Here is a 16,248-nt window from a genome sequence, read left to right as displayed (position 1 = left end):
GCTGGGCTCAAAATCAACGTGGCGTCCTGGCTGAACATCTTTGTTAGAGTTCCTTCTGCTGCCTTGGCTAAATGTTCCATGTGCGTCTCACTCCATTCCAAAACAGATCCAAAAGTACTAGAGGTCCACCTTGAGTTAGGACCTCGCTGGCCATGATAATAACAATTACTATTATTATTACATGGTGTTTACTATGTGCCAGGGGCACATAGCTGAGGGCAGCTAGGTGGGGCAGTGCATTGAGTTCAAATCTGGCCTCAGACGCTTACTAGCTGGGCAAGTCACTTAACTTTATTAGAGTCTTTCATCTGTAACATGAGCTGAAGAAGGAAATGACAAACCCCTCCAGGATCTTTGCCAAGAAAACCCCAAATGGGGTCATAAAGAGTCACATACAACCAACACCAATGAACAACCTGTGCCAGGCACTGAGCTAAGTGCTTTACAAATGCCATCTCATCTGATCCTCACAACAACCCTGGGAGGCAGATGCTATTATTATTATCTCCATTTTACAGATGAGGAAACTGAGGCAAACTGAGGTGAAGTGACTTGCCCATGGTCACACAGCTAGTAAGTCCCTGAGGCTGGATTTGACCTCAAGTTTTCCTGACTCAAGGCCCAAAGTTCTATCCACTGCACCACCTAGCTAGGAAATAAAACTCCTCAACTTCCAGTATTGTGATTCAAAATGTAGTGTCATTCAAATGCTTTTATTAAGCACCTACTATTTACTAAGGCTTGTTCTAGATGCTGGAGGTGCAAAAAACAAGACAAACCATCTTTGACCCTCGTTTTGATTTTTGCTCACAAATAGGGGTCAAACAAGGAAAGCAAAGTTCGGGGAAAAGGCAGGTGGTTCAAAAGGTGGACTGCTTTAGCCATCTTCTTGGATCATTCTGCTCTCTCCTTTTTCACCACCCACTCACCCCAACATACACACACACACACACACACACACACACACACGAGTTGGATAAAAATCTTTCAAAACACACAAAGAGGGCTTGAAAATTATACCTTCAGATTATTTGACAGTTAGAAACTGGGGTCATCCAGGCTGACTGCAATAGCTATGCATTCACAACTCCACTGGGCAGCTATGAATTAAGTTTTTTAACCTAGGTGAAACTGGGCAAATTGTTCCCAGATGCTGTGGACTGACTGCCAGCACTCCAACTGGCAATCAGTCAGGCAAAAGATGGGTTTAATCTGAGAATGCCCCCATTCTGCACATTTGCCTGTAGCATGAGAAGGGGAGGGGGCTGCAAACACTGGCTGTTTTTATTAACCTGGATCGCCAGCAAGATCCAGCTAGTTGCAAGACATGAATGGCATTTCTGTTACAGGCTGGACATCAAAGACTTACACATATGTTTACCCAAACCTGGAAACAGAGTGGACTTGGAGGTCATTGGCATCGGGTATTAGATATTCTCAAAGATCTTATGGGCATCAATTTGCCAAGTTCATAGGATTCAAAAAAGGGGGGGGAAGAGTAACATTAGAGACCATGTTGCTGCCACTTTCCCTTACATGGCCTCCTACCAGTCCCTTAAGCAATGAGGGATGCTTTTTTATGCCACAAACACCCCAAGTTGTTTTCCTTTGGGTTTGCAATCTGATGAAATTGATGTCTTTGGCTACTGCTCTATGTTCCTTTCACATTGACACCTATGGATGTTTAAAGGGAAACTGGATCCATGTGGCTACAATTCCTTTATAACTAAAGATTCCTATATACTTCATCAATATGCATGAGTGGGAAAGGAGCTTTCTTTTCTAAGAAACCCTTTTCTAAGAAAAACTGAGCCCTAACCAGCCAAGAAGAAACCTGAAACCTTACATGTTGGATGTTTGCTTTCAAAGGGACAATTGCAGCCTGTCCAACCTAAGGATCTGATGATGGCTACTCAGTCTGGGGAAGAAAGGGAAGGAGGTAGGGTGTTATGGTGGAAAAAAATATGGGATTTGAAGGCAGAGGACAAATCCCAGAACAGCCACAACTACCTGGGTGATGTTGGAGAGATCATTTAACCATACTCCACCTTACTTGTTTCATCTATAAATTAAAGGGTTGCACTAACTATCCTCTAAGGAATCTTCTGACTTTACATCTATGCTTTATGAGAGGAAGCATAACGGGAGGGATGACTAGACTTTAAAAACAGGGTGGTGGGAATCTGAGGAAATGGCAGAAATACCTAGTCTCAGGCAAAGGATGATATATAAGAAAGAATTGGTGAGGGCAAGAGAAGCAAAGAAGTAGGCAATATGGCAAGCATTTCTTAATTCAGTCAACATGTATTGAGCACCTACCAGAAAGGCCACCTGTTTCAGTGAAAGATTGCCATGAGCTTGGGTTCAATTTGGGTTCTGCCATTTACTTCTCATGTGACATTAGGGATGTCATTTAACTTGTCTGGCTTCAGTTATAAAATGAGGGAATCACATTCATTTTCTGAGGTCCCTTCTAGTTCTAAATCTGAAACTGTAAGATAAAATGCTTAGTATGGAGTTTGTGCTCTGGTATAGGGATATGACAAAATCAAACTGGGAGAAGAAGAGGAGCCATCCCTTGGCTCACCTCTTAATCCTAATCACTGAATGGGTGTTACCTTAGTTAAAATGAGAACGCAGAAAGACCTTAACTTAAAAAGGCCAAGGTCTCCCACTGCATCCTGGGCCATCTCCAGTCAGGACCTAGATGACTCTGGAGGAGAAAGTGAGGCTGGTGACTTTGCAAAACCCTACCTCACTTAAGTTCAACTCATTTGCAAGTCATAGGATTACCTTCCTGATGTCATGGTCCTTTTCGAGAATTAAGGGACAAGTCACAATCACAATGACAAAAAAAAATACAAAACAATGGATTATATTGAACATATATACTAAGGGAAGAATTAAAGGAAGAAGGGAAGGAAGGAAGGAAGGAAAGAAGAAGATAAGGAGGGAGGGAGAGAGAAGGAAAAAAGGAGGGAGGATGGACATTTATTAAGTGTTCACTATTTTCTAAGCAGGGATACAAAAATAAAAATTGTTCCCTTATCCCTTAGCTTTCAGTCTAATAAGAGCACACAACACAGGAGCCAGAGGAAGGCTACCAGGACCTTGGGTATGTCACAAAGGAAGGATTCTAGAAAAACTTGGACTAGGATTACACAGGACAAAAAGGCATCAATAAATAGGTTGTTATCTGTACCAGTGAGGAGATCAATGGTCCACAGAAACACAATTTCATTCTCATCTTTGGTTACTGTCAATGCTGACCATATGCTGTGCTCACCATTCTATTGCCTGGTTCCTTTCCATTGCATGGGCTTGTCTTCCCCGATGCCTGGAATACACTCCTTCCTTACCTCCACCTCTTAACGTCTTTAGCTTCCTTGAAAGTTCACCTCAGGTGCTGCCTCCAACATAAAAACCCTTTTCTTATCCCCCAAGTTATTAGTATTTCCCCCTTTCTCAAATTATATTGTATTTAATGATATTACATGTAATCCAGTATTGTATATAATCCAACATAATTAAATATTATCTAATTTTCTGAAATTAGATGATATTTAATATCCCACCAGCTTTATTCCTGTGATTCTATGTAAACTAAGCCCCTTGATGGCAGGGACTATTTTTTGTTGTTGTTTTGTATCCCTAGGGTCATTTCATATATCCAGATAGATATGAAAAATATATATTTTATATAATACATAATATATGTCTTTAATGGGACCTATCATGTTCATCAGTGTAGATTGACTTCATCAGTTTTTCATACAGGGACATGGCGTGTCCTGTGGTTAAATGACTTACCTAAGGTCCTACATTCAGGATGTGTCAAAGTTGGGACTTGAACTCAGTTCTTCCTGGATTTCATTTGTTCAGAAGAACTGGGTGGTGCAGGGGATACAGCATTAGGACACAGAGTGAGGAAGACCTGAATTCAGATTTGACCTCTGACACATACTAGCTACATGACCTTTGGCAAGTCATTTAACTCCTATTTGCCTCAGTTTCCTCATCTGTAAAATAGGGAAATAGCACCCCCCTCTCAGGGTTGTTGTCAGGATCAAATGAGAATTAATAAGCGCAAAGCATTTAGCACTGTGCTTGATACATAGTAAACAACTATTTAAGTGTTAATTGTTATTACTTATCATTATTATTAATATTTAAGGTTAGTGCATTATACCAGGGCTTCTTAACTTTTTCCACTTGGAATACTTTTTCACTTTTCAGCGATGTTGGTTGGCACTGCATAGACTGAAGGCATGCGCAGTGCAAAGTGCCCATGCTTTGTGTTCAGAACCAAGGTTGCACTGAAATTGCAGGATGCTATACAGGTGAGCATAGCTGCCAGAAACACCTCAGATTCATCACTGCTTGATTTTCAGTTAATTTTTGGTCGTTGCACATTCAGAAACCTTTACTGTTGCCAAATTTTTTGTGACTCCATATAAAGTCATGACTCACAATTTAAGAAGCACTTAAGACGCTGCCTCTCCAGACTTGCACACAGTAGGTCCTTTATAAATGTTTGTGGAATTGGAGGATTTACAAGGGGACAGGTAAGTTGTTGAGAGTTAATTGCCCAACCTACCTATTCCCTTTGGTAACAGTCCCACAATAGAGGCCTTCCTTAGGCTTTATAGAAAGGGACTGCTACTGAACTATGGCAGAGAGAGAGAGCTTTTGTTGTATAGGATTATTAATAAAGAGAATTAATTGTGCCTAGATTGAACACAGTGTACTGGGGCTAGTTGTCTCCTCAGCCATGAAAATAACATTTTTTTTTAGGACAGAACTCTTCTGTAACTATATTCATTGTTAGAGGATTTTGCCTGTAAAAATGCAAACACAGCTAAGCCCTGACAAGTGGGGGTCCCATAAGGTACTTCACAGAAAAAGCAATAAGCTTTACAATTAGATCTTGAGATTCAAGAGTTTTTGTGTTCTTGGCCCCACTTTGCCCCAACCCCATTGGGTCAGTGGGTTGATTCCCCAACTCCCTCCTGCTTCAAAAGGACAAAAGAAAGATCAATTAGATAATTGCCCTGCTCAGGTTCCTTGGAGAAAGCTGTTATGTAAATTCTCCGTGGGGGCTTAGAAAGAGAAGGTGGAAGAAGCCAAGGAAAGCACGCAGGGACAGAAAAAAATAAGGCCAGCCCCTAAAAATAGAACGCTTTTGGACACGGGTAAAAAGAATCAGTGAAGGTAAGCAAGGCAGATCTTGTCAGGAAAGAGAAAAAGATCGAGCTGAACAAATCAATATCCTAGGCAGTGAACTGAGGAGTGCCCCTAAATGGACTGGGATCTTAAAACTCACCTTTACACCTTTCTTTCTTTATCAAGGGAACCCAAGCCCAGGACTCGCACATTTATGAAATAGCATGCAAAAGATAATGATAATAAAAAAGGCTGAACTCCCTTGGCTTCTCAGAGGACCATAATGCTGCTCCCAGATAAAGTGAAATGGGATCACATGATAACAGAGAGCTTCAAGGTTTGCAAAGCGCTTTATGAATACTGTCTCATTTTCTCCACCCAACACCCTGGAAGGTAGGTGCTGTTATTACCCCTATTTGACAGATGAGAAAACAGAAGCAGAAAGAGATTAAGTGACTTTTCCAGGGTCACACAGCTGGTAAGTGTCTGAAGCAAAATTTGAACTCAGGTCTTTCTGCTTCCAGGTCCAGCAGTCTCTCCATGTATCTACAAGCTACCTAGCTTGCCTTGTAAAGTTACAGAATAGAATTTAATAAAGTAGTAAGGCCAAGGAGAGAGATCTGACTTTCAGTGAGAAAGACCTGAGTCTACCTCTGACACAACATAACAACAGTTAACATTCAAACAGGGTTTTAAGGATTACAAAGTACTTTTATATCATTTGATCATCACAAACTCCCTGTGAAGTTGCTACCGTTATCATCACTATTTCGCCCATAGTGGAACTAAAGCTCAATAAGGTTATGTGAATGGCCCAGAGTCATTGGCAATATCAAAGGCAGAATTTAAACCCAAGTGTTCCTGGCTCCAAGCCCAGCAACGTATCCACTATCCCAATCTACGGTGGGACCATGGGCAAGTCATGGGCAAGCGGAAGAACACCTGCTGAGCCTCATTGGAAGAGGGAACTTCCTCACCACAAAACCTACGAATTAGAATAACAAGGAAATAATAGCTTGGGTTTTAAAAAGTTTGGTCAATATCAAGAAACCGTACTATAAATAAGGGAATTGAAGACAGAAAATAATATGAAAATGTCAAAGCCTAGTAAGAGCAAAGAGTCTTGGGGTGCACGGATGTTCTTTAAAAACTGACAAATAGCATTTTACAAAGAAAATATTTAAAGAAATTTACCAAAAATCAACAAACTATCCTATAAAAAATTACTTGGAAATTTAATCTTGACATGCAAATTTGTATTCTTAGAAGAAAGTGGAACTTCAGACACAGCAAAAAAAAAAAAACAAGCAAAAATCAAACCAACACCACACAAGCCAAAAGGTAACAATAAGTGGTCATACTTTTAGTTTACATTTTTTTTAACAAATTACTGTTCCACAGCAGGGGACACTTTTGGGATTCTAGAGTGATTCTTGGGTACTAAACAAAATTTTTTTTTTATTTAAAGGTTGGAAAAATTGGATAAAGTCCAAAGGAGAACAATGGGCAAGACAGTTTTCTGAGGAATGAAAGGGAGGTTAACAGGCTGTGAAGACTAAGAATTAAGTACAGTTAGGTTCACAAGCCTAAGTACAGGTAAGGAGGGAAATAATAATTAATGCTCAAAATATTTTACAAAGGATCTATTGCTAATCACTTATTAAGACAGAAGAGAAAAATAACAGCCAAAAATCAGACTAATGAACAGTTTGAGTCCCCTTTGGGCCTCAGTTTCCTCATTTGTAAAGTGGGAGCTGAACCTGACCTCTAAAGAAACGCTAAATGAAGACAACCAACCAGCAGGGAACCACTAATAATACCAGACCCTAGGACCTCAGTTTCTCTCATACTGACTCAGTCTTGGCTGCCAGGACTCCTTTCTGCTAGGAAATGCCCAGTCCATGGGGATTTGGTACATACTGGGTCAATTCATTTAGCTTGTTTTCCTTCCAGCAGTGGATAAATTTCTCTCTAAAGGCATGCACATGGTACTCTTTAGTGAGCTCCGATCTAGAGTAGAGCACAAATGTACTAGAGATCTCATTCTCAGTTTCTTCTGGCCTTCACAGCATAGACCTGCTAGTACTCACAATTCTGTCAATCTATGTAGCATATGACAATGACACAACATACGCACCTATCAGAACCCAAGGGCATTATCAGTCCTTCAATGGGAAAGAGCAGGTCCTGTTTTCCTACTGGATTACCCAGAAATAGGCATTGGTCCAACAAGAGTGGGTTTGTGTGAACAGAGGGTTCTGACTACATCAAGTGTCAAGCTGCTTTTGTCCCAACAACTGATGTCTTAACACTCAACAGAGAATTAATCTGATGAGACAGTATCGGGTACATTTTACAAGCTTGTGGACAAATTGGTGGTTTTAGCTAATTTTGAAACACTTGTTTTGACCCCAAATTGGCAGGTAAAAATGCTCTCTAGTTTCTCATTTTCACCATGAATAAATAACACAAAAGGCACAATCAACAAGAAGATGGAATAAGGTGCATTTTGTTTCCAAGGATTCCAAGCTGAGAACATGGTTCTAAAAATCATCTCCCAACCACCCTATTTAAAACACAGGGTGCACCAAGTTTAGAAAGGCTTATCATCATGTTGGCAAGAGGGTAGAAGAAATTTTAGGCCATGGTAATTTACATACACCATCTTCTAAGTTAGAGAGGGACTGGCTTTGGTATCAAAATCACAAATCCTGTAGGAATTCAAGTATTAGATTTTCAGGGAATCCCACGGATTTGGTCTTCAGTGAATCTCACTCCTGCACTTAAATGCTGTCCCTATCCTCCCTCCCCCAAATCAAGAGAATGTAAGTTCCTTGGGGAAAGCAACCATTGCTTAATAAATTGCTGAAATGGACTCAATTCCCTGCATCTGCAGAGCAAAGTACTTTACATGAAAAACTGTCCAAGAAGAACTTTCAACCAATGTGAAAGATCACCCTCCTAATTTTATAACTGCTTATTGGACTCATCTCAAGGGATTTTAATATAACATCTTTCTGTTGTGTTGTTTCAGTCATATCTGACTCTCTGTGACCCCATTTGGGGTTTTCTTGGCAGGGATACTGGAATGGTTGGTCATTTCCTTCTCCAGCTCATTTTACATATGAGGAAACTGAAGCAAACGTTTAAGTGACTTGCCCAGGATCACACAGCTAGTAAGTGTTTGAGGCCAGATTTGAATTCAGGAAGATAAATCTTCCTGATTCCAGGCCCAGCACCCTATCCACTGCTCTACCTAGAAGAACTTAGTTTAGTGTTTGCACTTTCTCTGACCTTGACCCTCCACTCTGATCCAGGTCTTATCATTACCAATTCCTAGTCGCTATCAGTACAGAACAACTCTTTGGTTCAGCTAAAGATAATGTCTCCTCCAGACTGAACTCAGGTGGCTGATAGGATAAACGCAGCTGTTGGACTTAATAGATTCAAGTAGACGAGATGTATCTGTGACTCTGAGGTGAACTTTCTGCGTAACATTGGTCAAGTCATTTCATTTCTGTGCATTGCTCTGCACCTGGCAAAAAGAAATGTGTTTATTCTCATTTGTTCCCTCCCCAGGGATGTGTGATGCCCAAGTTTTAATGATCCAAGGGCACTTGATGCTTGTGGGATTAAAGGCTCTGAATAAATACCAAGGATGACTCTTTTCAAATGCGCTCTTCCTCATGGTTGATTGTAAGCCTTTTGAGCACAACCATATGCTATTAATGCCTCACTCCATGAAGGACCAAGCACACTGTCAGAATTCACCTAATAATAAAGAGTTCATCAGGATTTATGCAGCCCTAGAGAGCCTCCCTAGCTATTTGAAAGCTCATCTAACAAGCCCGGACAATTGAGAACTCAGCAGGTTGGTTTCCCATCAGTACTCTGTCCAGCACTGAAAGCATCTTAGCATTCCAAGGTTCCCGACCTCTCCTGGATGGCTAGGAACCTTCCCCACTCTCTCCTCTCCAGCCTTCAGCAAATCCTGCAGGTCAAGTGTCACTGTTTTCACCCTGGCCTGTTTGCCTGGACAAAAGAAAGAAGACTTTGTGGAAGATCCTTGGCGACCAGTCACTTCTCGGTTCTATTGTTTGCTAGCTTGTAAAACCTCCCAGATTAATGTAAAGTCTGTCCTCAATCCAGCCCTGTATTTTGTATTCAGCAATTCTCCAACCTGTTCCTTTGTGATTTCTCATTTGCCCAGGAGTTTAGTAATCTATTGTTTCACCCTGCTCATGGATTCGGTGGCTGCTCGGTGGCAACTTCAGGGACTGGACAGAGATGAGACTGCAGCAGATAGCAGAGCTGCCTTGGAATCCCACCTGTCATCCTCAGGAGCTGGGTGATCTCCACAAGTCACTGAATGCTGATGAACCGAGGACAACACTAGTGGCACTTACCACACGGGGCTGATGAGAGGACCAGGAGAGACGTGTTTATATATGCATATGTGTGCAAAGATATTCACATATGTTGTTGTCCATCCGTCACACTCAAAGACGAACAATGACATCACCACGTAGGAGGAAGGGAATGGAATAAACATTTATTAAGCACCTACTATATACCAGGCACTAAGTACTTTACAAATATCTTGTTTGATTCTCACAACAGCTCTTGGGAGGTGAGTCCTATATTATCCCCACTTTACAGTTAAGGGAACTGAGGCACACAATGGTTAAGTGACTTGTCCAAGGTCCCATAGTAAGGTCTGAGACCAGATATGCACACAAGCATAAGATTTCATAACCATTACAGCATTAATATAGTCTAGACCAATGATCTCATGGGGGTAAACTCCGGGCGAGGAAACAACAACAACAATAATAATTACTGTAGCGCTTTATGTGGATGTAATGTATCATGTAGGGACATGTGTGTTGTGTGCATGTGTCTGTCCTTCATTGCCGAAGAAGACCAGGCCATCAGAGACATGATGACATGACTTGCCCTTGACTTTGTTCTGAGTGAGGGAGGGCTGTGCCTCACCAGCCTCACGTCTCCTCCAGAGCCATCTGAATCCAGTGACCAGATATTCATCAGGATGAGTGGAGATGACCCAGGATGAGGCAATTGGGGTGAAGTGACTTGCCCAAGGTCACACAGCTAGTGAGTGTCAAGTGTATGTGTGTATAGGTGGTGGAGCGGATAGAGTGCTGGTCCTGGAGTCAGGAAGACTCATCTTCATAAGTTCAAATCTGGCCTCAAACACTTCCTAGCTGTGTGACCCTGGGCACACTTAACCCTCTTCAGTTTCCTCATATGTAAAATGAGCTGGAGAAGGAACCACTCTAGTATCTCTGCCAAGGGAACCCCAAATGGGACCACAAAGAGTCAGAAATAATTAAAAATGATTCAACAACAGGTGTGGATTAATATGTATCATCATCATCATTATTCCTTCTATTAGCTACAACTGTCTATGTGGCATTCCCCATAAACTTTTCTATCCATTGGACACTATGCTGAGACTTGAGAGTCCCTGTCTTTGTTCCTCATGAAGATTGGCTTCTCTGCTCAGGGGGGCTAAGGAACATTCAGGTATCTTTGTTCACAAAGTTTCAACCCCATGGTCATAACACATAACAAATAATTCCTTCCATAGAGTTCACATGCCCCTCAAGTCAATGTTCTTGCCATCCCCTGCTTCCCTCTTATTGGCTTCCCACACTGGCTGAATACCACCCCCTCCTCTTCCAATGGCCTCCATATTCGAGAGAAAAAGAAATGCTATCTAACACTTCCCAGGAATAAGTCAGAAACTTGCTAAATTTTTTCCAAATATGATTTAGAAAAGGTGTAAAAACAAAGCAGAGCCTCAAACTGGAAGTCGGTGAGACAAGTGACTTAAAAAGTACAGGGGTTTTCTTGGCAAAGACACTGGAATAGTTTACTATTTCTTTCTCCAGCTCTTTTTACAGAAAAGAAAACTGAGGCAAGCAAGAATTAAGTGATTTGTCTAAGTCACATGGCTAGCATATGAAGCTAGACTTGAATTCAAGGAGATGAGTCTTCCTTACTCTCAGCCTGGCACTCTATCCACCGAGCCACCTAGCTGCCCCTTCTTCAACTGAGAGTTGTCTATTTCAGTGAAATCACATATCCATTCTTTATTTATACTGAATATTACAGAAGTTTACCTAGATCAACTAGGTGGAATGTGATAACTGAACAAGCCAGGGGCATACAACTAGAGTGGAAATATTCACAACCACTTATTTTGTACCACAAAGGAGGCAGGAACCATTAAGAAACCCCTGAAAGAATGAATCCGAAGAAAGGTAACTCTTCAGGGTTTTCACTCATTCATATCAATTATGACCCAGCAGATTTCACATGCTAGATTAAAAAGTCCTAAGACCTGTCTTACCTAGCAAAGAAGGACGTTGCCACTGAGGTGCCCGGGGAAGTTTCACTGGCAGCACAGGGGCTCTGTGAGGCCGGAAAGCTGTACACGGAGGGTTTGTCTGCATTGTAGCGGTTCAGGGCAGCTTCTGTCAGTCCTTCTCGTCCAGGTTCAGTCATCAGCGGAGAAATCTAACAAGAGAGAGAGGTCCGGGGCTCATTAGACAGAGCGGTTACTTCCTTCCTCCACTCTTGTCATCTCTTTGGGTGAGGGCAGTGAAGCAGGGCTGGTGGGAACCAGAAAATGGGAGGGGGGGTGAATGAGAAGAGAGAGTCACATTCCGCCCATGTGTGTTCAGTTATGTGAATGTGCCCATAGCTTCTAGGGGGTTATTTGGTAGCACTTTCGCTGGGACGCCAACCTCATTTTCATTAAAAGTAATGGAATAAAATTACCCCCTGACATTGTAAGTTTCAATTACATCTGTGGTCTTCCTTCCATTTGGAGGAGAAAGCACAAACCATTTTCCCTACGCTCTTTCACAATACACCGGAGACATGGTGACATTAACCAAAGCTTATTTCTTACAGGGTATGGCCACAAACACTCTAGAGTGCAGTCCTGGGACCAAAAAGGAAAAAAAACACCCACAATTTTACAAAGGAAGAAGGTGAGTTGGGGGGATGAAGAAAAGGAAAAATTTGACAAAATACTGGCTATTGCTACTGGAAATCAGCCAATCTGCTTCCAATAGGGAAAGCCCCAAGAACATAGTCAACCTTCCCATTCACATGCTTCTTTTCATAACATACCCCCAAACATTCAAGGGAGAAAAATTCTGTCTTCAGCTGGGGCCAAGGGGGAAATGTACCATATTACTTCTCTTGGCAACTGAAGTGATTTTTTTTTTAACCAGTTCAATTGCCCAGAAGTTTCTTGGAGGGTTTTGGTAGTTTAAATGAACTTCTTTGTCCAGATGACAGATTAAGGTAACTTGTTTCTTCTTTCTTTGCACTATCCTACATTTAGAAACCTAAGCCTCTGTGGAAGGCAAAGGATAATCTCCTGTCTAAATTTGCCTTGATTCTCTTTGGATGCCTCCTTTGATTTAAGAAAAAAAAAAAACACCTCTCTATTTCCATGTGTAAATGTGGTACCTTATGGAAAGATCCATGTTTAGAAAGTGCTAATCACAGTGAGTAAGCATTTATTAAGTGCTTACTGTGTTCCAAGCTCCAATCCAGTTGTAAGTACAAAAAAGCCTAAAAAGGTCATTTACATAGGGCCTTACTTCAGAACTTTAGCCCACAGGACAAAGAGGAAAATCTGTCCAACGAGAAAGGGAAATTCAGCCCAAAAGAAAGTCTTAGACCTGTAAAATCTCCTGAAGGGCTAAGGAGAAAAATCAGCTGGTGTTTCTAATTGCCTACACAACACAAATGGGGTAAGGGACAAATTAGAAACAGATTTTGTCCCGTAACTGAGCAGGCCAGAAGGCCAGCCAAGGAATCCCATTTGCTAATCTTCTCACATAGAGACATCTGTACTTTCCATCCTTAACAGAGTAGTCATTACTCTGGGCCTTGCTGCCTCAAAATCTTGTTCTCCTTCAATTCATGCTTCTATTCTGAGAGACTTGGCATCACCAAAATCCAATCCTGCTAACAAATACTTTGTAATTCCCTCATATTCAGCCCACTGTAAAGAGATTCAATCCAAGTTACAGAAACAGGAGAGCAAGGAGGGATACAGAGTCAGCTCCCTGTGGGATATCCAAAATGTCTCCTCTTGGAAAGACATTTCTTATATTCTGAGAGGCTTGAGTACCACAGATGGCTAAAGATTGTGTCACAACATTTCTGTGGCTTCCCTTTCTATCCTCGGAGTGGGGTGTTTGCCCAGGTTCAGAAGAGAAGCACATTCCATAAAAGCAGAGTTGAGGCAGACAGGTGGCAGCAGCTACTAATTGGGAAACACAGCTTTGGCCTTATGATTAAAATGAATTTATGAAGAATCCAGGTGAGGACAGTTCTGTGCTAAGCACTATACCATGAGAAAGATATAGGATCTGACTCTAACATCTAGTAACTTCATCATCTGAAAAATGGGGTTGATAATATTCACCTTGACTATGTCATTGGGTTGCTTTGAGATCAAAGGATGTCATTAATCAATCAGTCAGCATTTATGAATCATCTTCTTTGTGCTAGGCAATGTTCTAGGCCCTAGATTCAAAGAAGCAGCTCCTGCCTTCAAGGAGCTCACATCCTATCCAAGGACACAACTTGGACTTGTTGAGACATTAGGAGATACCCTGTTTTCCAGAGCTAAGGCCCACCCCAAGTAGAGGGGAGATCTTGAGATACTGGAGGGGGGAGTTTCAATACTTATACCAATGACTGCACAGTGAACCGTAGCCCTGACAATGAGGGGTAACAGCACAATGTGACAAGTTTGATTCAGAGCAGGATTTTGTGAGCAGAACTTGTCTGAGCTCAGAAAATTCATGGTGCCAATCAAAGCAATATAAAAATTATGTGATTTTTTACCAGAGGGTGAGTGCAAAGGATTGTTGTTATGGCAAGCTTAGGGCATAGCTTACTTGCTGGGCCTTAGTTCTGGAAAACAGGGTATCTCCCAATATCGTGATATTCATATAAAAGTATTTACCAAAAATATACAAGGTAATGCCCAGAGGTAAGGGGCATTAACAATTAGGTGGATAAGGAATAGCCTCAGGTAGAAGGTGGTATTTATGCTGAGCTCCGCTCTAAGTAGTGAAGATCAGGCAGGAGTGCTTTCCAGGCATGGGGGGCCAGCTTGTGGAAAATCCTGGAGATGGAGATGGATTGTCACATATGAGATATGGCATGAAGACTAGTCTGGTTGGGTTGAGAAGTACATGAAAGGGAATAATACATACTAACACCGGAAAGCTAGATTAGAGCTAAGTAGGTTGGAACGGCAGGCACGTGTAAGTGGAAGGACTTTGGATGCAAAAAGTACTCCACAAAATGTAATGATAATAGCTGGCAATAGAGCATTTTTAAGTTTACAAAACATTGTAATTCAAGCTTAGAAGGGACTTAGAAATAGTAGCATATAGGATAGAATGCTAGACTTGGAGTCAAGAAAAACATGAGTTCAAATCCCTACCTTGGTGAGAACAGGCAAGTCACAACCTTTCTAACAGTCCTTCAATCACTTTTCAGCATGTGCCCCTCTCCATGACCCCATTTGGGGTTTTCTCGGCAGAGAAACTGGAGTGGTTTGTATTTCCTTCTCCAGCTCATTTCACAGATGAAGAAACTGAGGCAAACAGGGTTAAGTAACTTGATCAGGGTCACACAGTTAGTAAGCGTCTGAGGCCAGACTTGAACTCAGGAAGATGAGTCTCCCTTATTCCAAGGCAAATGTTCTAGCCACTGTACCACCATGCTGTCCCGTTTATGTGTTGGTTTAGTTTTATTTAGTTTTTAGTTTTATCCAAATACCACTCTAAAGGTTGGTTTCTTCATCAGTAAAAGGGGTCTAACACCTATGGGGGGTCCAAAGGGGGAGCCCTTCTAGACATGTTTCTTGCTCTCCTGATTTGTCCTCCTTTTGGAAGAAGTACAGTGAAGGTGTGATGTCTGTCACCCTGAGGTGTCTTGCTGCCTGGGAGCTAACAGGATGAAAAGACATGTTCAGGGTCAGCAAATGCACTCACCCTGAGAATAGTCACTCTCTAGGAGCCCCTCACCTATCCTAGGGCAACATTTGTACAAAGGATTCTTGGACCCTGGCCATACCAGACCTTCTAGACCTTCATGCCTTATAGTCACAGAAGAGCCTAGTAATCAGAAGCCATCACAGGACTTCAGGGAGGCCACCAAAACTTAACACAAGGGCCACAGGGGAGTCAACCTTCCTGTTCAAAAGCCGAATGACAAGTACAACTGTAAGAACTAACTCAAGCCATCTCAAGCCACCTCTTCCTTCTCCTTCTGTGTCCTATGACATGTAGAGTCTTGGCCTGCCTTTTCCCTGTGCTACGTCTGTGCATTTCTTCCTGAACCAGCACCAGTTAATGGGGCATCTGCCAGTATCCCTTTTCTATCTCTCTATGTATAGGACTAAAGCTACCTAGAAGCTGGTATTGATTTCAGCTTAGTCCAGGGACTCATCTTTGAGGGTATGTTCTGAGACCCTCCTCCAGCAGAAGAAGCATCCAGGGAAATAGCCTCACATGCATAGGGGAGATGGAATTTCTGTAGTTATTCATGAGATGGAAGTAAAATAAGGAGGCAGTCTGAGGGGATGAGGGTGGTAGAAGGGGAGGGTATTTCAAGGATAAAGAAATGCTTTGATGGAAACTCAAGGGGATGGGCAGGATAAATAGATGAATGTCACTAACAAGAAGTAATGAGTGGAGGATAAGACATAGAAATAGATGGGATGCTAAAGGATGTGGGTCCAAATTTCAACTGCCATTTACTACCTATATATGTCATTGGAGGAATCATTTTACCTCTTCTCCCTGGTCCTCAGTCTCTTCATTTTTATGCTAAAAGAGTTGGTCGAGATGACCTCTGGTGTTCTTCTTCTAGCTCTAAACCTATGATCTTATGACCCTAAAAATGCTATAATTCTACAGCCTGGAGAAAATGAGGACCACATGGCAAAGAGTTGAAGAGGTCAGAGACCATGGTTGTCTATAATATAAGAGGAGGCCTAGTTCCTGAAATAAGACT

At 41.8% G+C, this 16,248-nt stretch overlaps 1 protein-coding gene across 3 annotated transcripts in view; it reads right to left on the bottom strand.

Annotated features, from left to right (window-relative positions):
- The window catches only part of KIF26B (kinesin family member 26B), a 604,324-nt gene that overhangs the window by 301,748 nt on the left and 286,328 nt on the right, over positions 1–16,248 (bottom strand). For all 3 annotated transcript variants that reach the window (XM_072647639.1, XM_072647640.1, XM_072647641.1), the window contains one exon: positions 11,540–11,706. In XM_072647639.1, the coding sequence (XP_072503740.1) occupies positions 11,540–11,706 (167 nt within the window). The remainder of the gene's footprint in view (positions 1–11,539; positions 11,707–16,248) is intronic.

Source organism: Notamacropus eugenii, chromosome 2 (genome assembly GCF_028372415.1).
Source record: "Notamacropus eugenii isolate mMacEug1 chromosome 2, mMacEug1.pri_v2, whole genome shotgun sequence".
Taxonomy (NCBI): domain Eukaryota; kingdom Metazoa; phylum Chordata; class Mammalia; order Diprotodontia; family Macropodidae; genus Notamacropus; species Notamacropus eugenii.
This window is presented reverse-complemented; position numbering and strand designations above follow the sequence as displayed.